At 43.6% G+C, this 26,341-nt stretch overlaps 1 protein-coding gene across 1 annotated transcript in view; it reads right to left on the reverse strand.

Moving 5' to 3' along the window:
• Positions 1-9,123: 9,123 nt before the first annotated feature.
• The window catches only part of LIPC (lipase C, hepatic type), a 70,872-nt gene continuing 53,654 nt past the window's right edge, over positions 9,124-26,341 (reverse strand). Inside the window, exons 4-9 of the mRNA XM_032774121.1 lie at positions 26,160-26,277; positions 21,855-22,088; positions 20,108-20,350; positions 13,576-13,696; positions 11,888-12,106; positions 9,124-9,247 (exon numbers count right to left, since the gene is read on the reverse strand). Of these exons, the coding sequence (XP_032630012.1) occupies positions 9,124-9,247; positions 11,888-12,106; positions 13,576-13,696; positions 20,108-20,350; positions 21,855-22,088; positions 26,160-26,277 (1,059 nt within the window). The remainder of the gene's footprint in view (positions 9,248-11,887; positions 12,107-13,575; positions 13,697-20,107; positions 20,351-21,854; positions 22,089-26,159; positions 26,278-26,341) is intronic.

Genomic DNA, 26,341 nt, shown 5'->3' on the forward strand with positions numbered 1-26,341 from the left:
TAAATGAATTTGGCTATACAATATGATGGCCACAGACCTTTTGTCTCCAACACTTCTTTAGAATATATTCAGTTTTAGTTTCCTTAAAAAAAAAAAAAAAAAAAGACAGGGGAAGGCACTAACAGTTGTGGGACCTCTAGCCCCTCAGAGAAGGGTAGTTTGTAAAGATGTACACTTCTAGATGGAGACACTAGCATCTTGTGTCTAAGCGAATGCAAGACCTTTCTAGATCTGCATAAGGCGTACACATCCAAATTTGTCCATTATAAATTCCTAAGATTTATCTGTTGAAACAGATCCGTGGATTATTTGCATGGTCTACATACCCCAGACCGTATACAAGTTAGTATAGTGGTTTATGATACTGGAAGGAAGGGAAGTAAAGTTTTCCTGTCAATGGTCATGTCACGGTCAAAGCACTGTCAGAGCAAGAGGTGGATTTAATTATCATATAGATATGTCAAAAGTGGAGGTACAGTTTTGTTTTCTTTTTTTTTAAAGCCACATTGTTTCCATCAGAGAGATAATTCACCTAGGAAACCAGATAGCCACAAGTATCAGAAGAATCTTTTTATTATAAGATGGAATACACAAGCTTTGGGTTATAAGAAAAGTAACAATTGTCTGGAGATTCAACTGCTCATAAGCCTGTTTGGATGATGTACACTATGTGCAATGAGCCAAATTTCATGTGTAAATTCTCCCCTCGTTTTCCCTAGGTTACATGGGATCACATTTGAAAGGTCTAAACAGTCCTGCTTCCTAGAGGTATAAAGGCTTCTCACAGGTGGTGGGCAACCATATATCATCTCACTTTTTGAAGGAAAGCATGCTAGAGTGGGAAGTCTCAATTCCAGGTACTTGCGGTAAAATTTTCACAAGTGCTTAATTCCCATTTTCAAAAGTAACTGAGGGCTTGTGTACCCCTTGGGATTATATGCACTACCGAGGTGTGATTTCTAAAGCACTTTCACGCACTGGCTGGTCTGTGTAGACTGCTGGTGTACACTGAAAGTTCCATAGCACTATGTTAAAGTGTCCTAAGGAACTCTCAGTGGGCACCAGCAGGGTCTACGTGGACCAGTTAGTGCAAGACACGTTAGCGTGCTTTAGAAATCACGCCCCCATGGTGTACAGTGTAGACAAGTCTTTAGGCACTTAGAAGTCAGTGGTTCAGTTCCTGACTTAGAAACATTCAGCCAAAAAGTGGGTCTCCCAAGACTTGCCCACATGGATCTTTCATACACTTTCCCACCAGTTTTTTTCTTGTACAGAGTCATAAGATCCAATAAGTAGGGCCCTACCAAATTCATGGGCCATTTTGGTCAATTTCACAGGATTTTAAAAATGGTAAATTTCATTATTTCAGGTATTTAAATCTGAAATTTCATGGTATAATAACTATAGGGGTCCTACCCAAAAAGGGGTTGTGGGGTGATTGCAAGTTTATTGTGGAGGGGGAGGGTCATGGTATTGCCTTACTTCTGCACTGCTGCTGGCAGTGGTGCTACATTTAGAGCTGGGCAGCTGGAGAGTGGCAGCTGCTGGCTGGGAGTCCAGCTCTGAAGGTACCGCCACCATCAGCCGCAGCACAGAAGTAAGGCAATATTGCTACCCTTACTTCTGCACTGCTGCCTGCACAACTGGACCCTTGGCCACCGGCTGCCACTCTCCGCCATCCAGCTTTGAAGGCAGCAGCGCAGAAATGGGTGACATGGTATGGTATTGCCACCCTTACTTCTGCGCTGCTGCTGGCAGGACGCTGCCTTTGGGGCTGGGCACCTGGCCAGCAGCTGCCACTTTCTGGCCACCCAGCTCAAGCCAGCACAGAAGTAAGGGTGGCAATACCACAATCCCCTTACAATAACTTGCAAGCCCTGCCCCCTGCAGCCCCCTTTTTGGATCAGGACCCCCAATTTGAGAAATGCCAGTCTTCCCTATGGTATCTGTCTAGTATAGAGTGAAAGTACACACAAGACCAGATTTCATGGAGGAGGCCAGCTGTGAATTTGGTAGGGCCCTACCAATAAGTGAGAGCTTGAGTTAATATCTAGTAGTGCCTCGTTGGCCCTGGTGTTTTTGGTGCTTGACAACAATTGGCAATTGATCCTTCATTACACCTATGTCTGGGCAGACCCCCTTGCCTTAAGATTCTTTTTATCATGCCATGACAGGCATGATTTATTTGATATGACTTTTGAGTGTGGTCTTTGGGGATTTTGACTGAACATAGCCTTCCAGAGCCTGGAGTGAATTCAGGCATAGCCATAAGGATAATGAACAAGTATCAAGCATAGGCTGAATTTTGGACTGTCAGATCTCTGCAGACCCAGATACTAGCACTGAAAAACAACTTCGTACCAGGAGCTAAACAAAGTCTAACCTTTCGTCTTTCAGTTAGACCTATTACAGTACAAAACTTATTGTGTCCATTGAAGATCCAAAGATTTGCTTCCTGGGGTTAGAATCTGTCCCCATCAGCATTAACTGCAAAGCCCTTTTAGCCAGTTTGGGCAGACTTTTTCCTTCTAATCAAGGTCTTATTCCCAGTGGTCATTGCTTTTGCCAGATCAGCTTCTGAACTGGGTGTATTTTCAGGGAAGGCAATTGGTGTATTGTTTACCAGTTAAGTGTGCTTCAGCTTATGTCCTGGCTACCGATCACCCTTTTGGTTTCTGAATTTAAGATCAGGGCTTATTTTAAATGAATGGTAGCTATTTAAAAAAGCCTGAGAGCGCTAATAAGATAGAATCATAGAAATGTAGGACTGAAAGTAACCTCAAAGTCATCTGGTCTAGTCCCCTGATCATGAACTGTCAGCAAATCTTGCCAACTCAACATTTAGTCCTGGTCTACACTACAGAGCTAAGTTGCCACAAGGCCACTTATGTTGACCTAACTCTGTTAGGATCTACACCAGGGGTTCTCAAACTTCTGTGTTAGTGACCCCTTTCACACACCAAGCCTTTGAGTGTGACCCCCAACACCTCCTTATAAATTAAAAATACTTTTTATATTTAACAATGTTATAAATGCTGGAGATGAAGTGGGGTTTGAGGGTGGAGGCTGACAGCTCACAACCCCCAATTTGAGAACCCCTGATCTACACTAAAATGTCACTCCCACTGACGTAATTCACCCACTTTGCCAACTTAAGAATTCCACCTTCTCAAGAAGCATAGTGCTTAGGTTGACACAATGTCAGTGTAGATGCTGTGTTACTTATGTTGACTTTAGTGGCCTCCCGGAGGTGTCCCACAATACCCCACCATGACCACTCTGGTCACTGTTTTGAACTCCACTGCCCAGATGCAGATACAAGCCCCTCCCCTTTTAAAGCCCTGCAGATTTTTGTATTTCCATTTCCTGCTTGCTTGGCATGGAGAGTTCACCTAGTTACTGACCAGGCCAGCTGCATGCTGCAGACGTGTGGAGTACACAGGAGATGGTGGATCCCCTGGAGGTGTGGAGAGAAGAGGCTGTGCAGGCACAGCTCCAATTCAGACATAGAAACATCAATATCTATGAGCAGATTGCTTTGGGCATGAGGAGGAGAGGGCTACAAGAGGGATCTGCAGCAGTGCTGTGTGAAAGCCAAGGATCCATGGCAGGTGTACCAGAAGGCAAAAGAGGCTGACCATTGCAGATGTGCCGCTTTTACAAGTTGCTGCATGCCATCATCAGCACAGACCCTACCACCACCACCAAGAGCCACGTGGACACTTTAGGGGAGCTGGAGTCACAGGCCCCTGAAGTGAACAGAGGAAGAGGATGAGGAGGACTATAGGTACAGGTGACAGGGGCATCCAGTGGTGCAGCAAGCCAGGACCTGTTTTTGATGCCAGAGCAGCCTGGTCTGTCCCTACAGTCCAGCATAGGTGAGCCTGATGCAGGGGAAGGAATTTCTGGTAAGCGTGCAGTTTACTTTGATATTTAAGGGGCACATCTGTTCATTTACTCTTTTTTAATCGTGCTAGAAGAGGTAGTGAAATAACCAATGGAGGTAGAGTCGCTATCTGCTTCTTATTCCTCTGCACAGTTAGGCAGAGGGTTCCCTGCAGAAGAGTTGGTTTATGTGCCAGGGCTGCCTGGGGGGCGGCAAGTGGGCAGTTTGCCCCAGGTCCTGCAGGGGCCCCCACAAGAATATAGTATTGCAACTTTTTTTTATGGAAGGGACCCCTGAAATTGCTTTGCCCCAGGCCTCCTGAATCCTCTGGGCGGCCCTGTTATGTGCACTGGTAAGTCTCGTGAATCCTCCATAGAGATCTCGAGGAAACTCCTGGATGTAGTCTGCAATCCACAGCTGAAGATTTCTGGGGAGGGCTGACTTATTTCTTCTGCTCTGGTAGGACACTTTCCCATGTCACTCAGCAATTATTAAGCAGCCACCATTGCAGCACACAGGCTAGCAGCATATAGACCTAGTGTGCAGGCGGACATGTGCCAGAGCTGTCCTCTTTCAGCCTCCATTCAGGAGTGAGATGTCAGTTAAAATCACCATGGCCTGTGGAAAACGGTGCCAGTATTCAGTTCAATTGCCTTATCTGCATATGCTTATGCCCATGAGCTACCCTGCTTTATCGTTCCAACCCCTCCGCTCCCACTCCCTGCCCCGGGACTGCAGCCATGCTGCATGAATCCCAAGGAGAAGTGAGAATGTAGTGTTTGTAACTTGTGTGGATCGAGGGAGCGAGTTCAGTGTATATACCAAGTTTCTACAGATCTTGTGAAAACACTCGCAATAGTACCTCTGTGCATTGTATCTTTTGCAAGTGGAAATGTGGCCTTGAGAGGGTTTCTCCAACCACGCAAGCAGAGCAGCTCGGCCAGATAGGGAGGAGAAAGAAGAGGACATGGGATGACATATTCCAAGAGATCTTGCAAGCCTCCGCTGGACCTGCCACTGGCGTGCCTGTGAATGTTCCACTGGAGCCGCGGGACCAGCGGACCCTCTGCAGGAACGCCTGCGGGAGGTCCACCGGAGCCGCCTGCCACCCTCCCGTGCTCCCAGTAGGCGGCAATTCTGCAGTGGGGGAGTCCTTCCGCACTCCCGGTCTTCGGGGCACTTCAGCGGCGAGTCCCAGAGCAAGTGAAGGACTCGCCGTAGAATTGCTACCGAAGACCCGGAGCACGGAAGGACCCCCCACCGCTGAATTGCCACCGAGGGTGGCAAAATGCCGCCCCCCCAAATCCTGGCACCCTAGGCGACCGCCTAGGTCTCCTAAATGGAAGCGCTGGCCCTGCCTTTTGGACAGAATGGACGGGGATCGAGAGGATAGGAGAAAAGCACAGAGAAAGGAGAGAGAGGTGCAGCAGGAGATGCTAGCACTTCTCAAGCAGCAAGCAGACGTGCTGGAGACCCTTGTTGACCTTCACGTTCAACAGACCTGTGCTCACCTCCCTCTGCAGTTTATAGAGAACTGCATTCTGAGATATCCCCATGTGCCCTGCCCCCCCATACCACATGGTGTCTGGGGCCACTGCCCTGCCCTACCATTCCATCCCGGGGGAGAGAACAGATATTTACAGCTGCACGTGCACTGCCCCATAGGCGTCAACTCCATAGATGCTCCAAAAATTAGGGGGCGCTCTGCACCCACCAGCAGCCAAGCTCCCCCGCCCCACCACCTCCTCCCCTCCCCCCCCGAACGTACTGTGTCCTCGCTCCTCCACCTCCCTCCCTCCCGGCTGCCAAAAAACAGCTGTTTGGCAGTGTTAGCAAGCTCCGGGGGGGAGGAGAAGCGGGAATGTGGTGTGCTCAGAGGAGGAGGCGGGGAAGAGGCGGAGCCTGGACAGGGATTTGGGGAAGGAGTTGGAATGGGGGCAGGAAGGGGTGAGGCCTCATGGAAGGGGTGGAGTGGGGTTGGGGCCAGGAGCAGAGGGGGGGTCGAGCACCCACGGGAAAGAGGGGAAGTTGGTGCCTATGCACTGCCCTGTGAGAGAGAGAGTTGGTGTATGTGTTTGTGAAATGAAGATGACTGTTCTTTCCCTTTCAAAAGTTCTTTCCCCTGTATTTATAAAGTATTTCAACATCTCCAATGGTAATCCTCTGGTCTGGAAAAAAAGTCCCTGTTTACAGCTTTCTGAATAGTCCTGTGTTCTTAAAGATGTGTGCATTATGCACCAGCCTTGATCACTCCACATTAATGTCGGTAAAGCATCCCCTGTAATCCACCAGCACTTGCAATACAATAGAAAAGTAGCCTTTTCAGTTGATGTACTCTGGGGGAAGGTGATCTGGTGCCAAAATAGGGATATACACAGCATCTTGCACCCCAATGAAGTTCAGGAACCCCATTGCTGCAAAACCATCCACTATGTCCTGCACATTGCCCAGAGTCATAGTCCTTCGTAGCAGGATGCAATTGATGGTTCTGCACTCTTGCGTCACGGCAACACCCATGGTGGATTCTCCAATTCCAAATTGTGACCCATCTGTGGGGAATCAATCTGATGTTGCAAGCTTCCACACAGCGATTGCCACTCACTTCTCCACTGTCAGAGCAGGTCTCATTTTGGTGTTGCTGCACCATCTGCAGCTGCTCTGTGAATGCCAACAACAACTTTGAATTGTTTCTATGTCCCACAGCAAATTAGCCACCAAGGAATCATCATGTTCCCTGTGGCTCTTCAAATACTGCACGATCAGGTGTATTGTGCACATACCACTCATCACAATAGTGGAGAGCTGTGCAGGATCCATGCTTCACAGTAATGGCAGACATGCATGTTTGTGGCGCTTTTGAAAAGAGGTGCAAAACATTACAGGATGCAGATAAAATTATGGGATAGAGAAAACTGCATCATGAGCCATTGAAAGCGTGTTCCCAGTCACCTATGCACAACTCGTTTGCCCCCATGAGGAATTGCAATCCCTTCCCAAAATACCCTGCGTTAGGTGGTGGCAAGTTGCACAGTGGGATAGCTACCCATGGTGCATTGCTCTCGGACTTGATGCAAGCACTGGTAGTGAGGTCATGCACTGCTGACCCAAAGAGTGTAGTGTGGACATGCAAAAGTGATTTAATTATTGGGGCAGCTGAATATCAACGTAATTTTGTAGTGTAGACCTGCACTTAGTAATTACTCACTAATTTAAAGATTGATAGATCTGCAGGGCTGGTACAACCCATTAGGCGACCTAGGCGGTTGCCTAGGGCGCTAGCATTTGAGGGGCGGCATTTCGGCGGTGGCCAGATCTTCGGCCGCCCCATCATCGTCGGCATTTAGGTGGAGGGACCTGGGGCAGGGGGCACGGGGAAGGCCGCCTGAAGCAAGTAAGGGGGGGTGTGGCATGCAGGGGAACCGCTCCCCACCCCAGCTCACCACTACTCTGCCTCCTCCCCTGAGCACGCTACCCTGCTCTGCTTCTCTCCCTCTCAGGCTTGCTGCGCCAAGCAGCTGATTGGAGTGGCAAGCCTGGGAAGCGGGAGAAGCAGAGCAGTGCTGGCGTGCATGGGGAGGGGGAGGAGGCGGAGCAGAGGTGAGCTGGGGCAGGGAGCTGCCGCACAGCTCTCCGGGCTGGGGGGAGCTGCCACGGGGGGGAGTACCTCAGGGCGGAGAGGGGGAGCTGCCATGGGGGGGCGCCTTAGGGTGGAGGGCTGCCACAGGGCTTTGGGAGGGGGGAGGGCGCAAGGTGGAAGTTTCGCCTAGGGTGTGAAACATCCTTGCACTCGCCCTGTAGATCTGCCTAAATTGTTGATTTCCCACATCTTTCAATATCCTCACTTCCATCCTGACTTGTAATTTCTGTGTATTTTTATTAACATTTCTCTGTTTTTGGTGTGATGATATGGCTTGTTTCAGCCCTCGTGACCACCAGCAGCCATAAACATTTTTCAATATTTGAGAATAACATTTCAGATTCCTTGAAGACTTTAATAAAATTAAATATCACAGTAGTAAAAACAAACTTGTAATGATATATCTTGATTTCTGGCATAACCAAATGACCAATGTAGTGTCAAAACACTATTTTTCTGATTACCACATGCAATCATAAACTGAAAATAACGATTATCTGAGGAAATCTTTCTTTTTTCCATATTTTCTATAGCTACAGGAAATAACAGAAATGCATAATCTTGAATTTTCATAATTCTCTGAATGTAATGAAGATGGCTGAAGTTTTACAGTTTTCATTTGTAAATCATGTTAGTCTACTGTGAAAATGTTAAGTCTAAAATGTAACTTTAGAGTTTACACTAGCATGATGAAAAGGATTTATGTGCAGAAGTTCACTGAACATGACTGCAAATAGGATATCAGCTGGAATGTGCTTTAATACACTAAGCATTTCTTTAAAGCAAATTAGTTTAAAATATTTCTGTCACTACATTGAACAGCAAAGCATTTTCCAATAGAATAAACTTGAAGGAAACATGTTATTAAAGGTACAATTATTTGGCTCATAATGCTGTAAGTTTTATTGGTATCGGACAAGCAGGATGAGCCTGTCACCTTCATAACTCCTTAGCTTATGAATGTTAGCAGGTTATTCAGTTAAAAGCTCATAAAGTTTTCTAAAGGAGTGAGAATTTTCTCTCTTGAATAAGAATATTTTTGCAGTAAGTGATTAACACACCAAGTTCATTAGTTAGTAATTCAACTGTGTTATAGCTGATAGTAGTCAGGTTAGAGCCATGGAGCCTGTGAACTACTTGTTTTGTGGCTAATAAAATTGTTTTCTACCTTGCAGTATGCAAATTGTTGTTATTCCAAGTTGTCTAGCTGGAAAGCAAATTGTTTTTTAAAGAGTCAGCAATAAGAAATCTGCCCTGCGTTCAACGTCAGCTTTTAGCAAGAGTCTTTTGAAGTAATCATGTTTGCATTTCCACTGAGCAGGTTTTATCTTTCCACATTTCAAAGCAATTTAGATATAAACACATGATATCGGCTAAGAAATTGCAAGCTGATCTGTTTGGGAACAGCTTTAAGGACAAACAAAATGCACATTTCAGTATACTGTTATATCCCAAAAATAAAATAAAATTTTTATTTTTGTCTTGTTCCCTCTGGAACTGTCAGTATACATTATTTTTTGTTAAACTTGGTATATTTAAAATGTTTGAACTATTGTCATAGGTATGTGGGATTTTACTAATGCTTGATGGGTAGCTCTGTTCATGTTCTTGTTACTTTGAATTTTCTCTTTAGTCTCCGAGAGCTGTTTGGACACCTCACAAAAGTTTTCTCTTGGGCTGGATGCAGGTGCACGTTGTTAACACTTTGAGAACAAAACGTCATTCTAAATAGAAACACAAAGTATAAGTTACCTTTTCTGGACATTTCTTTGTGTAAATGTTCTGTTCCCCATAGTATTCTTGGCTTCAATTCCTTTTTCTGCTTTTTTAAATAAGATCCCTAATTGTTTTCATTTGCTTTTAATTATGAATGTGCATCTGGCAGCAGGGTATTTAGAGCAGGGTAAGGGGGAATAGGTGAGGCACAGGTGATTCCTATGTATTTAGTTTACTGCTTCTGTATGTTCTTCCTGAAATTCCAAACTTTATGCTAGTTCTTGTGAGTCTTGTCTTCATGAGGAAATTTTTGAGAGAATTCTCCACTGCCATTATCGACAGTTTAGCTCTCAATGCCACAGTGGTGGGATGCTAGTAAGGGCAAGGTGCTAATGGCCACTAGGGGCATAAACCAGGTCATGGTAGATCTGTTCTGATAGTTAGATTATATGGTGCTTAAAACAGCAGCAGCTGCCTGGACCCTACACTAGTGTTCTCCCACTCTTGCTAACATGTATGATGCTGAAACATTAATAGCAATAGATGGACATTTTAGTGAAAATATCTTGGTGTAAATGCAGCCATAATAACATTTTGAGGCTGTGAGGATGAGGTCTCAAAGGCAGATAAAAGCTTAGCCCATCCTTGAACATCCTTCCTCCACTCTTTAAGGAGCACTGTTGAAAAAGCATTCATTGACACGTGTCCCGCTCTTCCGCACAAAGGGAAAATCTAGCACATGAAACCATTCCAAACAGATGTTTTAAATGATTAAAATGGGAAAAATGTGGATATGAAAATATAGTTAACAGTTTGTTCAAGTGCCTGGGAAAGTGGAAGACTTATCAAAACATATGGTTTGTTTTTTCTAGTATTTTAAAACCTAAAATTCCCAATATGCTAATGATTAAATTCATGCAGTTGGTCTCTCCAAGGGAGTTTTAGTAAATTATTTAAATACATCCCCCACATTTTTTTCAAAGAGATTTTCCCCTGAAGTGTTCCTTGTGCTTCCTTTTAGAAATACCTAGTTAGCTTTCACTCACCCCAAAGCACTATTTCAGTTCCTATGAAGTTCTAGATTTCATAGACAGAGAATAGCACCTCATCAGCCCCTATTACAACATCCTCAACACCAAAATCCAATTCCACTTACAGAAAATAATGCCAAGGTCATTGGGTAGCTAAACCACCTACAAAGTTTTGTGGTGCCAAATCTCTCCCCCTCCCCTCTGCCTTACCTACAGCAGTGGGAATCCCTAGACAGCACACCAGTAGTGTAATTCTTTTGAGCTATTTTGAGAGTCCTCTTGCAGCACATTATTGGCACACACAACAGTATCAGGGAGGAACCTTCCTCTTTAGGAAAGAATTTCAAATGGGGCAGAAACATGTTCCGTTCACATTGTGTATACATTTTCTTAAACCATAAAAACTCTGGTTGAAACATGTCTCTGTCACACCCAGTGCATCTTACTCTCCAATTGATCCTGCAGCTAACTTAGCTAAGTCAATACTAAATTAGGTCCATTATTGTACTCATACCAACATGAGATGTCAAACTCAGGATCACTACTCTATGGCAGAGATGCTGTTCTGTGAGGAGGAAAATATTTATAAAACAAATGCTTTGAGTAAGAGCAAAAGGAGCACAAAGATCTTGGTCAAGTAAATGTATAATTTTTTTTCTTCAGGTTTGAAGCACTATGTAAATTTCTGTAAATCACTCATCTAATCCCTCTTTCAAATCAGCACCAGGAAACTATGGCTCTGCAGATAGTAGGGGTACCCTCAATAATCTGCAACAGATATCATTGGTGGCAGTGAGGTCTTTCCTGACCTCTAAGGAGCAAGACTAATATAATTCTCTCTTCAGGGTTGGAGCCTTCTGCAAAGCAGGACAATTTATTCCCATTTAACCTTAATTAAAATGGCTAGTTCTCAAGGGATTAAAGCAGTGGTAGTCATTAAAAACATTACTGTGCAGTCTTCTGGCTGAAATTTTCCTTTGTTTTAAAGACAAACAATTTCACAAATTAAGCACTGATGTTACCAGTACTGTAATTTTTTGTCTATGGGGGATGATGTAATAGCTCTTGAAAACCATGAAACCTCGCCTTGCATTTGGAAGTTTTTACTCAAAAAAATCTAGCTCCTAGCAAACAAAGTGCAATGATTTTACAGTTTGCCTGCCAATTAATCACATCATCTACAACACCAGAAAAACGACAGCATAGAGTGCAGGAGTGACTGTCAAACACTGGGATCAATTGATGTTGTGATGTGTGGTGCTTTTCCTCACCAGTATCTCTATACGTGTATGCTTAACCCACCATGGAAATTCCACTATTCACTAACACACTATCCAACCGGGCAGGGGCCTCCACATAAGTTTTGAAACTACACACATAGTAGTAGTAGCTCCTCTGTCCAAGACTGAACCAGGGAAAAAGAAACTAATGGAGAAAAATCTACCAAGTCTATCAGAAAACAGACTTCTTGCGTTAAATTAATATAATGAATAATCAGCCAGGAGACTGCACAGTTCTGAAATCTGCTTCCTCCTCTCTTGCACTTCTGAGCATGATATAAAGCACCCTGCCCACACTGCTCCTTAATTATTCCAAAGAAGTTTCTATAACACCTACTTTTGCTGTGTTTCTCCTGCTTTGACTCTTATTGTCTTTACAATAAGTCCTGGTCGACGGCTGCCCTTTGTCCAGGGGATGATAGTTTGAACTGTGTCCCAGATATTTTCCCAAACTGCAGTTCCTTCCCATTTGAATTTGATCATCATTAGCTCACCAATGTCGATGTCCAGAGTGATGAGAAAGGAATAGGTTTTATTTCCTGTAATGCCTTCAACGCTGTAAAAGCAAAACCACCAAAAGTGATCTGGACACTGAAATGTGTTTGTGTGAATGATGGTTTCTGGATTATAGGTCTATCTGTGGTTTACACATGAAGAGGTAGAGCAGATGACACTAATATCTAAACCACACTTGAAGAAAATGTATTTTTCTTCCTGCATGTTTTAACTGTAAACAATCTTGCAAGATTCTACAACAGTGGTGCATTTACTATTAAAATAAAGTTGTACTCTTCCCACTTACAAACTGATCAGTGCATTAGCCACTAAGCTGTCGATGACATTTGTTCTTTGTATTGCAGTAGTTCCTAGGAGTCCCAGTCATGGACCAGGACCCCAGTGTGCTAGGCACTATACAAGCACAGAACAAAGACAACTGCCTCAAAGACCTTGCTTGATGGACTCCGTTTTTGTTATTGTAGGTAGGGATCAAAGTGGGTGGGGGCAGTTCCCCTCCATTGCTAAAATCAGAAGGAGTTTCCCTTCTCCTTGGTCTGGGGGAATCACAGCTCCTCCAGGGATGGTGAAGTGTGAGAATTTGTCAAACATGACAGATTGCAATGGGAGGAGCCTGGACTATTTGTGGAGCAGCAGTATCTCCTGACAGAAGGAGAAAAGATTTACCTCTGTGCCTCTTCTTCACTACAAGGTCTGTCCTACCAGCAGCACTCAACTCCTTTCCCTCTGGGTGGAAAAACAAAGCACCTAGATTTTGTGGAAAATCCCTCTAGAAATGTCCCTAAACTTCTCTAAACTGCGAGGAACTACACCAGATGTTTCAGTATTTCTCCAGGAAGGCCTTCCCAAGTTCCCATTTGCTTTTACATCAGTTCAGATTCTCTGTAATGGTCAAGTCTACATGACATATAGCAATGGAAGTGGGGTGTGCTAGCGGTGCGTTTTTCACTTCACTCCATGCACAAATACTCTATCTTTGTGCTTAGCTGGCTAAGGGCCTGGTGGGAGAGGAACCTTTTGGGATATGTTCTTCTCTTATCTCTATTCTCTTCTCCTTCTTGCATGCATAAGAAGATACCGCACAGTATCTTTGTATGTTGTCTAGACTCACGACAACAGCAACCCATACCAGTGAACCTCTCAATTCAAGTTAGATTGCCTTTTAACTGCACAAAATTGACCCAGCATTCTACAACTGCTCACACTGGGATGGACTGAACTTCACTGTACAGGATGCTGTACTCGATGTTCAAGAAAACTTCTAAGATTGACTAGTTCATTTTATAGTGATTTTTTTCATATCAAGACTTGCATGAATATTGTAAAAGTTTTTTTTTGCATGATTTCTAGTTCATCTCTATTGAAGACTGTACTAAACCAGGCAATTCAGAACAAATGATGCATATTTATTATACAAGTGAGCCTGTATTTAGAAAATGTGACATCATTTTTCACCACCATAAAATAGAGACTTTGGGTCTAAATAGGGACTTTAGGTCTAGTACTCACAGGGTGATGGGGAGATTTTCAGCATCTTCTTTAGTGCCTGTCAGAGAGACAGTAAAAGTTGGTTCTACCTGCTTCTCTTGTATTTCATTGATGAAGTGTATCTTGAATTGATAATGGTAAACTGCACAGAAGAAGACATTGCAAGGTAAGTCATGGTCATACAGGCAGTATACTCCTGTGACAGCAGAAGTTTGCAGTTCAGAGCAGACACTTGAACATTATTTCACTTTTATTTTATTAAATGCATTGGTCACCATTAAAAAGTTAGCAGTTGTCAATCATTGCCAAACAGCATTAGCCAACAGGTTTTTGGGTCCCTGCGACTCTCTTTATAGGGAGTGGCATAGAGGAAATGGGTGGGGGGGGAGTTTTCTGTGGGGAACCTTTCAGATTTCATAAGATTTAATTCTGAGATTTCTGATGTGCGTCACACAGAATAAGCAGGCAGTTCCTGGTCTGACTTCCCTGGATTCTGTACAGCTGTAGAGATAGAAATCCTTTTGTGGACTGGGAAGGGCAGTGGAGTAGTCATGTGGATCAAGAACTCTCTTCTGGATGTCAGCCTTGCTCACTGTGATCTGCTGGAAACAGATGACTGTTCTTGATAGCATAATGATACGTTGTGCTTAACATGCATCTGTTCACAATATGACTTTGTTCGACACATTACAATAAGGAATATGTCATTACTTCTTTGAGGTTTGATGGGTTCTAGAAGAGGGTTTGGGAAAGTCTTTGAACTGAAAAAGTGACGCATTTGTGGAGAAGAGTGGCTGAGAGAGCAGCAGCATATGTGTCATGTGCGGTTTTCACATGTAGCAAATTGCAGAAAATCATCGTCTGACTGTGTGTGCAAATTGTGCCATACAGCTTTGAATGCCCAACTTTTGTCTATCCTCTGCCTGGTCAGCCTGTCAGAAGTAATGGTAAAAAAAGTAGTTTCATTTACTGTGGAAAAGCCATTATCAGCTGCCGAAAGCATTCATATAGTACCATCTATCAGAGGATTTCTGAGCAAGATGACTCTCTGTCTGCCCCCAATACATTAACTGGCTTTAAATTAAGAAACATAACACTCATGAGTTGTTGGTATCCCCCATAATACTGAGCCCTATGGGCAAACACTGCTTCCTTCACTAGGCCCGTCCCTCCAGGCTGGAGCTTGAAAGGGGACAGCACAGGTCTGCTTATGTCAGTCTTATCTGATCCTGTGCACCTGGGGGAATTTTCCTTGGCACTTTACCCTTTGTATGTGGCCCCTATATGGTGCTTGGAGCAGCACCTAGAGGCCGGAGAGGTGGATAGAATGGGTCCCTTGGTTGGTTTGGCTAAGTATGCAAACCCATCCATTCCTAAACACCAAATCTATCATTTTAACCCACTGACACTGTATATCAGACATACTGATCAGATTGCACCTCTTACAAATGCTATGCTCATACCCATGTAAAATTAAAGCTGGACCTGCACTGAATTTGGAGACTTGGGAAGGAAGTTCATGTTATTAAATACTAACATATTTCTGCAGAAGCTAAAGGCAAAAACCCTTTCACTGTCCCCACTGGATGAAGGTTGTTTTTTTCCTAGCCATCTGCTGGATAAGACCTGTAACAGATGTCCCGACCAATTTTGGGCATTCACCGCTCCAGGCAGGGCCGACACTTCCATTTAGGCGGCCTAGGCAATTGCCTAGGGCGCCAGGATTATTAGGGGGCGGCATTTTGCCGGGGGGTGGGGTGAGGCAGGCGGCTCCAGTGGCCCTGCCGCAAGCGTGCCTGTGGAGGGTCCCCTGGTCCCACAGCTCCGGTGGACCTGCTGCAGGCATTCCTGCGGATGGTCTGCTGCTCCCGTGGCTCCGGTGGACCTTCCGCAGGCACGCCTGCGGCAGCTCCACTGGAGCCATGGCCCAGCGGACCCTCCACAGGAATGCTTGTGGCAGGTCCGCCGGAGCCACGGGACCAGTGCGCAGGGAGGTGAAATGGCCGTGCGCATAGGGCGCTAAAAACACTATCAGAGGTCCTGCCTCCAGGACACATTTAGCAAGAGTTACAAGTGTTTATCCTACTCTCCTGGTCAAATTACAGATCAGGTAATTACATACTATTACCAAATACTGCCTGATAGTGTGGAAAGGTATTCACTTCCCCTCATTAAAATGGATGTGTAGCATCACTCGCACAGAATGGCTGCAGTTCAGTGGTAGATGAGGGACCCCTCTACGTACATACATGCAGTCTATATAACATATTGATCTTTCAGGATGAAAGGTGCTATTATAAATATGTTATCTTCTTACAACTGCTATCTTTTTAATGAAACCAGGTCAGCTTTTACTCCAGGACATACTGTCATTAACTTGAACAGAATGTCCAGTTTCATAAAGAAACTAAGATTATGAGAAGTATAACACTGAGCTTCTTAATTGTTTTCTGTCTGAATTTTTCACATGATCTTTACAGCATTCTTGGGAAAGTGTTTCAAGATCACTTGATACAGATTCTTACACAGTTGTTAGACTGTTTTGCAGTCTACTATGAAAGAAAACTCTTGTTTCGACACTGACCTTTTGATATCCCAAAGGTCTGTGAAAATGGCTTTTTCTTTTTACATCAGGAATAGTTCCAGGAACTGAAATGTCTTTAAAAGTGAAATTCAAGTCAATGGGAACAACAGAGTTAAGGCTCATGGTAAGAAAAGAGTTCCAGATGCCAGTAAGAAAACAATACCAATGATCTTTTCTTTTGCCAAGGCACATTTGTCAGTAGATTCCTTACTTTAAAAGCAGTGTTTAATCATGGATCCTGAAGGTGATCTTACCATGCTGACCCAAAATAATTTTTTGCTTTGAAGAACAAGTGAAGTGTGACTGCTTAGGGGCTCCTAAAATGTCAAAATATATTTTGAGCAGTGTGATGGGGCATCCACCAGTAAGGGGCTAATAGAGCCCTAGAGAGGCTGTGGCAAAAAGCAGACAATAAGAGAAGGGCTGTGAGAGCCATTGAAGGCCCATATAAAAAGAGCCTCAGTGCAGAGCAGGGCATAGCTGCCTGGTGCTTGAAGAGGGAGCACTGTGTCTGGGGTTAGCTTCAATCCTGTAGCATGTTGGACAAAGCAATGCAGGCAGGAATCTGGGGAGAGGAGAAGGAGCTCCGGATGGGCTGCTGAGACTGAGAAGGGTGCTGTGGCCACAAGGAAGTGGCCTAGGGAAATGTAGCAATAGTAGAGGGAAAGGACTGCAGTAAGCGACTGCAATTTGGAGGGTCCCTGGGCTGAGACCCATAGTCGTGAGCAGGCCTGGCTCCTTCCTACTCATCACTGGAGGAAGCAGCAGGACAGCTGACTGCAGTCACCATTGGGGAAGCGGCTGGACTAGGAACTAAACTCCCCTGGAAGGGGGGAACATGGATAGTCACATGGCTAGAGAACTGAGCCATGAAGAGGATGCAGTGGCTCCTGACATTCTGAAAGGGGTTCCAGGTGGACTGCGGAGAAAGGGTGATGGGGTGCAGACCACGGATGGGGTATTGGCCTTGAGCTAATGGCCAGGAGGAGGCACCTGTCCAGAGGTAAGTGATGTGCTCCATGACAATTAGCTTTCGACATAATTAAAAATAAAATAGGAAATTCAGAAAATGTCAACTTTTTTCTGTTTTCATATGGATTAAATCCAGTCCAATCTGAGTTGCTGAGACAGAGCTGTGCATGTAGCCTCCCCATTTGGAGTAAATGCCATGCATTTTAAACTAGGATTAGAGGAAGTGTTTCCAAAAATCTTTCAAAAGAACCCAAAAAACGTGTGAAAGGATTACATTGAATTACACATTGAACACTGGGGACATCAGACTGCAAAGTATAAGCAGCAAAATTAAGAGTTCTGTACATAAGCAAAGCTTGTTCTAGGGATGTGCAAACCATCTGGGTGTCTCCTTTCCCTGTGGCAACCTCTTAGCATCCAAAGTGATGGTAAATAGCTTATTTCTGAAAGGAGGGAGAAGGACTGAACACATTATCTCCTTCAGACAATTTTCATGCTCTCTTTAACAATATGTGAGACAGTATGGGCTAGACTGATGCTGGCGTACATTGCATCTGTGGAGTCAGAGCAGAATCTCCTGAAGTACAGACTTTTTCCTGCAATTCCCACACTGCTGGATGCTCTGTGATGCAGGCAACAGCCTGACAAGACTCAGTGGCATGGTGCCTCCCACTGATTGCCTTGGGAATTAGCTCTCCAGCACTTGAAGTGCCTCCTGGTGGCTGGTGTCTCATCTGTTACTGGCCCCCATGTCCCTCCCGGACCCCAGGGCCCTTTACCTCAGGGTTCTGCCCCAGCAGTACTCCACCAAGCTCTTGGTCTCCCCTCCCAGGGGAACCCCCAACCCTCTCACCCACCTGGCCTCAGTGGCTATTGACAGTCATCATCTAACCCCTACTCACTGGGGCAAACTGGAGTCTCTCTTGCCCACTCATCATTGGCAAGGGGGTCAGATCAGCTGCCTTTGCCTATTCCTGGGCTGCACCTCCCAGTACCTGCATAGGCCTTTACCAAGGCCTCAGCCTGGGGAGTTGGCAGACTGGAGTTCCCCAGCTCCTCTAGCCTTTCCGCAGCACTGCTCCACTCCAGGTACCCTTTTCTCCCCAGTATCTAGGTCCATTTCTCTCCACAGCTAGAGAGAGACTGACCCAGCTCCTCCCTGAGCCCTTAAACAGGGCCAGGTATGGCCTGATTGGGGCATGGCCCCACTGTGTCTGCATCCCCAATCAGCCTAGCCTTTTTTCTAGGAATGGGGTAACTGCCGCGCTACAGGGAGGAGCTGTCGAGTGCGGGGAAAGGGGAGGAGCATCTATGTATTTTGCTGCCCCAAGCATGGCATTCAGGCAGCCTTCGGCGGCTTGCCTGTGGGAGGTCCACTGGAAACACAGATTTGGTGGCATGCCTGCGGGAGGTCTGCTGGTCCTGTGCCTTCGGCAAATCCACTCCCAAATGGCCACCAAAGCCGTGGGACGGGCAGACCTCCCGCAGGCATGCCGCCAAAGGCAGCTTGACTGCCACCCTCACGGCGACTGGCAGGCCATCCCCTGCGGTTTGCTGCCTCAGGCATGCGCTTGGTGTGCTGGTGCCTGGAGCCGCCCCCGTCCTGGTGCCTCCTCCGACATCCTCCCCAAGCTGCCAGCCTCTGCCTTTCCTTCCCCTCTCTTACTCTGGCTGCTCCTGACTATCTAATGCTATGTCACCCCCACACAGCTGTGGGGGTCAGGAATGGGAAAGTGTGTGTGTGCCACCTGCAGTTAAGGCATCTTAACTATTGTAAGAACTATTTATAAGAAATGACCTGGGCTGGAGGACTCAGTCCTGATTTCCAGAGGTAATCGGATGCCACCAAAGACCTTGGGAGTGATGAAAAGGGATGTGTTGTTTACTTTACTGTTTCAAATGCCCACCCAATGCCCATCTATGCTACAAAAGCAATTGTGTCAGTGGACACGATTACAGCACAATAGCCCTGAGACATGATTAAACCCGATTCTGTCTTGCAATGTAGACGGGATCTTACTTTGTTTCCAGATCATGCTAATGACTTGGCCTACCCAACTTTTAGCATTGTTTGGGAACATGGGGCCTAGCTACACCACAAGATGGGATTGTGTGTTCACTGTGTTGTAACTCAGTGGGTCTTAACCTCTTCCATTCCAGGACTTCCCTTATTGATAGCAATATGGAAAGGTTATGGTGGCTTTGAACCCTTGACACCTGTTGCCATCCCCTTTGGAGGTCTCTATCCCAAAGCTGAGAACCCATGTTGTAGTTAGTATGTAACCAGGTCCCTTGACCATTTTTATAGTGCAGACAGGCCTCTATTCCACAATTCTCTATCAGACCTATTTCCACCCCCTCCCCAATAGTAATTGGTGTAATTCTGTATGTGTTTTCTCTCCAAATTCAAAGAGTGAGCTGTTATACTGTGCTCCTGACCAAATGATTTAATGACGATAACACTAGAATTCCAGTAGCTTAATTTTAGTTCTACAATTCCACCCTATAAAAACCCATACTATTCTGTTCTGCCTTCTGTTTGAAAAGTAATCATTTGTGTGTCTGCTATAGACTAATTACAGATAAAATTTGTACCACAGTCAGAATGGGAGGTCTTACACTCTCCCTGAGCAATTATGGCGTTTTTTTTTTTTTTTTTTTTGGCTTGGCTGGCAGCCTGCATATGTTATATCAATTGTTCAGTTTGAGTTAGCTATAAGGAAATTCTGCAGCTCAGGACCCGAGCAGCTTAGAATCCACGAATCCACAGTTACTGTGTGATAAGCATGCAACTTGCTTCTCTCATTAAAATATTAAGAGAGCTCTTGATGGAATGGCTGGGGGGAAAAGCCCACTAGCATGCACAACTATCTGGACAAACTGATTTTTACCTATTGATTTTATTACTTAGGCAAATGAGTTAAAAAGATCCAAAAACCTAGCTAATTCTCTAACTTCACTTTCTACTTGGGCTCCTTAGCAAGTGTACCTACTAACCTTTGAAAGGCGCATGTGCTCGTGTTTTCAAAAAGAGCCGTCTGTTTATCTGGAGCCTCTCCTTTCTGATGTTGTAGCCCAGGATGTTGCAACGGTTTTTCCTACAACTGAGGCACATTCCTTTGTCAAAGGTGTGGATATCGTTGCACCAGTAGGCCATGCTTTGCTTATCATCATGCAGTAGAGAATCAATGAACAGATGAACCGACCTCTCGTGTGCACATTTCACTGTCTGAGTGATCCCTGGAAAATATAATAGCAAAACTCTTGACATTCCCGTGCCCCCACTTCTAATGCCATTTACAAAGTAGTGTAGTAAGCTGCCATGTAAATCTTATTGATCCTTTTCAACACATCATATTTACTACAAATCAGTTAGACAATCCCTGCAGACATATGTAGAATTTTTAATTCCATCTAGGAGCATCCAAGCATTATCTGGCTGAGCTGGCAAACATCAGGAACTAATGTGTACAAAATGGAACAGATTGTAACCATCCTCTTCTTTAATAAAATTGTTCAGACTACAGGTACCAGAATGCAATGCCCCATCTTGGTTGTTCCATTTGGAACATAGCATGCTGGTATCTGTAGTCTTTTTGGACTTCACTTCATATTACAGATGACAGTCGCTGTGGGCTGTATTGCAGAACGCTGTGCTGTGCTTTGGCTGTTCCTGTAATACCTGGCATATCGTACTCCTATTTAAGTGACTAACGTCCCTGGTGAATTATATTTGCTGCTGTTGTTCAACAGGAACAACATGAATGCATCATTCCCACAGCAAATTGTTGAGAAACAAGCCTGGCACTAGGGTACTTATTCTTCATGCTGCTATCAACAACCTTCAAATTAAAACTAATTTGTAACAGTCTTTTCCTTTAGTATTACAGTTTTAGATCTTATTTTCCTCTCTGTGTGGTTAATATATACCATGGTAGACTATAAAAACACATCCTCACTCATGAACTTCCTAATTCAGAGCTGCTGAAGCCAGATATGGGATATCTAATAGCTTTATTTCTTGGTATTGTGAGAACAGCTGAAAATGTTTTGGAATGCAGTATGCTGGGCAAACTCTACCCTGCTCTGGTGTTTCAGCAGATCATTCTAATTGTCACTCTGCATGAGTGCCTTATCTTCCAGCAGTATATTGCAGCAGTAACAAATTCCTTCAGGGGCATCTCTGTACATTTACATTAAGGACACTAGGACAGAGCTTCTATATATAAAACTTTGATTGTTTCTTGTCTAATTGGCAATAAGGTCCTAGACAGAGAGCGAGCGAGCATGAGTTTGCCCACTTTGCAGTGGGTAGTACCTAAGGGTCATGAGGGTGGTGGGTGGTTGGGGGGGGGGCAGGTAAGTAGTATAGCACTGAATTTTATTTGATTTTAAATAACTAATTGCACTGTAAATGTGTCTGTAAACTCTCCTCTTGCCTCAGTACCCAAAATAAGTATCCTTGGAATCATTCCAAAATGGTTGATAGGATGCTTGTGTCCTAATTTTCAGAGGTGCTAAGTGCCCATTGGTCTCACTCAAGTCAAGGCGAACTGTGGTTGCTTAGGGCATCTTACAAATCAGGTAATCAGTTTCTAGCTAAGAAAAGCTCCCTATTACAGTATGTTGTTTATATTGGGTGATCTTTTAGGCTATTTAATTGCATGTGGACATATAAAGTTTCTCAGAGCTGCTGTCAGTCAAACTGCAATGCTTCCTTGACATGACAAAAAGCACTTCTTACCAGTGATTCCATACTGTGCAATGTGATTATACACGTGCATGATGTGGCAGCCAGGTTGAAAGGTGCCTCCATTGGGATAAAAGTCAAAATGTGCCACTGGCTGCTTGATCCCTACGCTGAGACCCATGTGCTGTTGAGTAAATGTATGAATTGCATCTACAAAGTTTGCATCATCTGGAGATAAACGGTCTGTTGGTGACATTCCTTCAAACAAAGGACCAGCGGGGTCAAGGCCTACAATAAATGCAAATAATCTGTTTAAGAGGTACAGTAGATTTGTTTTACCAAAAGAAGTTATGGAATGAACACAATAAAACTGAGAAAAACACACTCTATGACCGCCTAGACTTTTAGCGATGGCTTGCCTTCTTTATACTAAGAAACAAGACTAGGGACAAAAAGACCACCAGTATGGGGAACACAACTACACCCAAAGGGTTAAAAGCAAATATAGACACTAACAAACAGTAATTACTACACACATAAGGACACTAGCCTGAAGAGAGAGATGTGTTTGCTGTAGACAAGCAGTGTTCACTGCTGCTGTGTCTGCCTGGGTGATGTTTACTTAATTTTGGTTTTTAGATCCTGCAGAGGTCACACATAGCAGAGGCCCTATTGCAGACAGGTGTTCCACATTAAGCTTGACTTTTACCCTACATCTGGGACCTGAGACTACACAATATTTGGTTTGTTTATAGAAAGGCTTCTCTGTTTGGTTAGCTATTTTTATTCATAATGATTCTCCCCCATCAAATGACTGTATATCAAGGCTAATAAGTATCCCTCTTTAGAAAAAATATTCCAGTTTTGGACTGTTAGATTTAGTTTATTATTAGTTTATTATTACTAAGGGGCCTATCACCTTACTTTCTGAGGGCTATTGAAAGAACTGATTTTTTTAATGCCGCATGTACATTTTTAGCTGCTTTTCTGTGTCTAGAGGGCTAGTCTGGGCCAGACACTGCTCTGATAGTCCTGCTAATCCCCCTGTCTAATGGGAGCAGAATTGGCACGTGTGCTAAAAGTAAAGTTGGCTATAATGAATATGTTGCCAATTTTTGTAGATATTTTCCATTCAGTGTTCAGTTAATGAAGATTATTGTTGCAAGCTTATTTCAGTGGTGCTGAAGAATATACCTAATTATAATTAGAAATAATGTATTTTAATATATTTTTGTTTCAATGGCTTAATGTACTAAACATGTGAATAAACTGAACTAAGGGCTTTGATACCAGCTCATACACACAGGGGTGTATCATGTAAAATTAGCTACTTTGGATGCATGAGCAGACCCAAGAACTGGAGGCATATAGCAGTGAATCTAAGATCAGAACTAGGAGTTAAAACTATAATTGTCTCAGTTTGCCTCATTCCCAGACCAGATTAAAGTCAAATATTTTCGTTGATAACCTAAACACTGCAGGTGACATGGACCTCATGTAATATTTCCATTCTATTTTTTTTAAAAATGTCATTATACGTTTACGTGATATGGTGCTCTACTATGTGAATAATCTCATACACTCATTCAAGTTATACTCATAATTGGTATGACATTACATTACAGTAGGGCCAAAATGCCATTAGTCAGCATAATGAAGTGTAAAAGTTAAGTTTCATGTTAACATTAAGTATGTATTAGGGATACTCTAATGATATGGTTCTTGTCAAATAAAATCCAGGACTATAATTTTGTCACAAGTGAATTGACTTCAAGTCACTATAAAGAGAGAGGGTCCACATCGGAAAGCGCACGTACAACTAGTCAAGTTCCTTAGTATAATTTTCTTTTAAAACTCATTGTTAATGATGAAGATATGAGCACAATGGAGTCTGAGGGGAGAACAGTTGTCGGTCAGATCAGTGACAAGATGAGGCCACAAATGAGTGACTTAATTTGGGACATTGTCAGGAGTGGATAAAAAGATAAAGGTTGAAGTGGGAAGTCAATAGGGTGCATGTGGTCCAACTCTAAGGTCCTTGATTGAGTCCATTAAGATGGGGCTGACACAAAGGGCATTGTGAGCATTTTCTCACTTGCTCACCCTTAAAGGGTATATTGAGGGTTCCTGCTAGGGATGGCCAAACTACTTAGGATAAAATAAGAAGCATTCTGAACCTTTGCCCAAAACTTGACCCATACTTGAGTGGAATCCTTTGGTTGATGCTTGTGGACCTCTGCACTTCCTTGGTTTGGGCTGAGGCTGGAAGATGGTGTACAGTAATATGGCAAGAAAAATCCTTACTGTAATTCTTCCAATTCAGAACACTGAAGCATTGGATATCGTAAGATTCTGTGTTTAGGAGAATTTAAGCCCCATTTCTACACCAGTGGGAGAAGCTTCCAAACTGAATCCAGTTCCCATCAGAGCATAAACTTTTTGCAACGAGAAATTTGCCTTTTTCCAACCGAAACCTAAATTAGAAGCTTAAGTGTTAAATTCTGCTTCCTTGTTGCAAGTGGAGTCTGTATGGTTTTTCTGATGAGGCCTGCTTTTTGCACCACTAAAGTCAATGGGAATTTTGTCAGACTTCAGTGGAAGCAGAATCAAGGCTCTAATTACCATTCCATTGCAGAAAATCATTAACTTCAAGAAAATGTATATTAGAAGGAGAACGAAACAGCAGTCGAGGCAGAACTAGTCCAAAATGGACTATTTCACAGCTCTAAAAATACAACAATTGCATATTTTATTGTGGAAGCGTTGCACAGGCATTGGCCAGCCAAGAAAAAGTACAGTGGTTGCAGCTAAGAGAAATATTTTCAGAAGGGTGCACTTTGCCTTTAAATATCAAGCATTTGGCAGACTCTAAATGTGCTTCTCTTCCATTTATATCACCACTCATTACAGCTTCTGTCAAAGAAAAACAGTCATGTGGTGAATTGAGAAAATGCATTTGGACGCTGCGGTATTCTTTGTACAGATCTGTAGAAGGCTGGCAGTGCCTGAGACACCCCACCCTGTGAGCAGGTGTTGACCCTTTCCCAGCAATACCCAGTGGGTTCTGCTGGCTTACTGAAGGCAGTGGTTTATTTTGACATCTGCTATAAGGGAGGTAGGAGCAGTTCTTCAGGAATAGAGAATATAGGGTGTAGAAAGAGCAGGTCTGAGGTAGGAATCCTGAGAGCAGTCACGCCTGGGGCAAAGGCATGAGCTGAATTTTATCTTATCTCCTATTCCTTTGTTAAACAGGCAAACCCAGGAAGAGTTTATGTTTGGACTCTGGATATTGTGTGGACTTTGGTTTTGATCAGGTTGGAGAAGGCAAATAAGTAAGAAGGCTCATAAGTCGGATCCTGTGTAAATCACTTTTTTTTTAAATAAAATTCAACATAGCATAAATGGTAAAGTATTGAACTTCACAGAGTTTGCAGGGAATGAATTTTACAACTGAAATTAATCAATTTTGAGGATGGAATGAATTTTACAACTGTTAGTCAGTTTCAAAGACTGAATGAATTTCACCTGTAAATGTAGTCAGTTTCAGGGACAAATACTTAAGAGATCAGTTTGGAGGCATTTTCATGATTTCCATGACCTTCATGAAATCTTTATTTACACATAAGACCTAATAATCGGAAGAGTTTTGCCCTAGGATTCACCTTAGGACCTTTATTGGATGTCCTTCAAACTGTAACATATATGGAGCTTGAGGCTATAGACTTTACTTTTTGCTCCCTCATAGCACTGGGCCTGAACAAAACAGTGTATTTAAAAGGATCCAGTTTTGGGGGATCCAGTTCCAAATGATCGGTGTCTGGCTTACCTCTGTTCAGCACTACATTATACAAAACAACGGGCCTTCCTTTAAAGACATGAATAGCTGCAATAATTACATAATTACTAAAATACATCCACAGAGAACAATATCTGCAGATCTTTCAGTTTTTGACCCCACATACGAGTAAATTTTCACACTAGCATAGTTCCATTGAGTTTCATTGGGACTACTCAAGTGCACAAAGCTGCTTACATGTCTAAGAATTGTCAGAATCAGGAGCTCAGTGTGTGTGTTAGAATTTGGAATAATTATATTAGAAAAGGAGATCAGTACACAACATGAATTTATTTAGCGCACTGCATCATAGGACTGATGAAATACATTAATTACAGGAAAACCTTTGAAAATCCAGTGCAAATATCACTGTTATATATTAACACAATCAGTGAAGATAAGATTGCTAATTTTTTAAAAAAAATTATAGTTCTAATGTAAGCTGTAACATAAGGCTAAGTATCAGTACACTTGAGCAATGAAGCCAGCTGTCTGTTCTATTAAAGTTATAAATATTTTTTTACCTGTAATTCTTCCAATCTTGTTTGTGCCACTAATATAACTGCCAGCAAACCCTGAAACATGAGCTCCTAGGCTGTACCCAATTAGATGAACATTGCTTCTGGAAAATTGAACAGATTCCTGGAAGACATCAGCAGCTTGATTTAGGAGCACAAAAAGTGAAAAATAAACTGGTAATTGCTGT

Source organism: Chelonoidis abingdonii, chromosome 9 (assembly GCF_003597395.2).
Source record: "Chelonoidis abingdonii isolate Lonesome George chromosome 9, CheloAbing_2.0, whole genome shotgun sequence".
NCBI lineage: Eukaryota > Metazoa > Chordata > Testudines > Testudinidae > Chelonoidis > Chelonoidis abingdonii.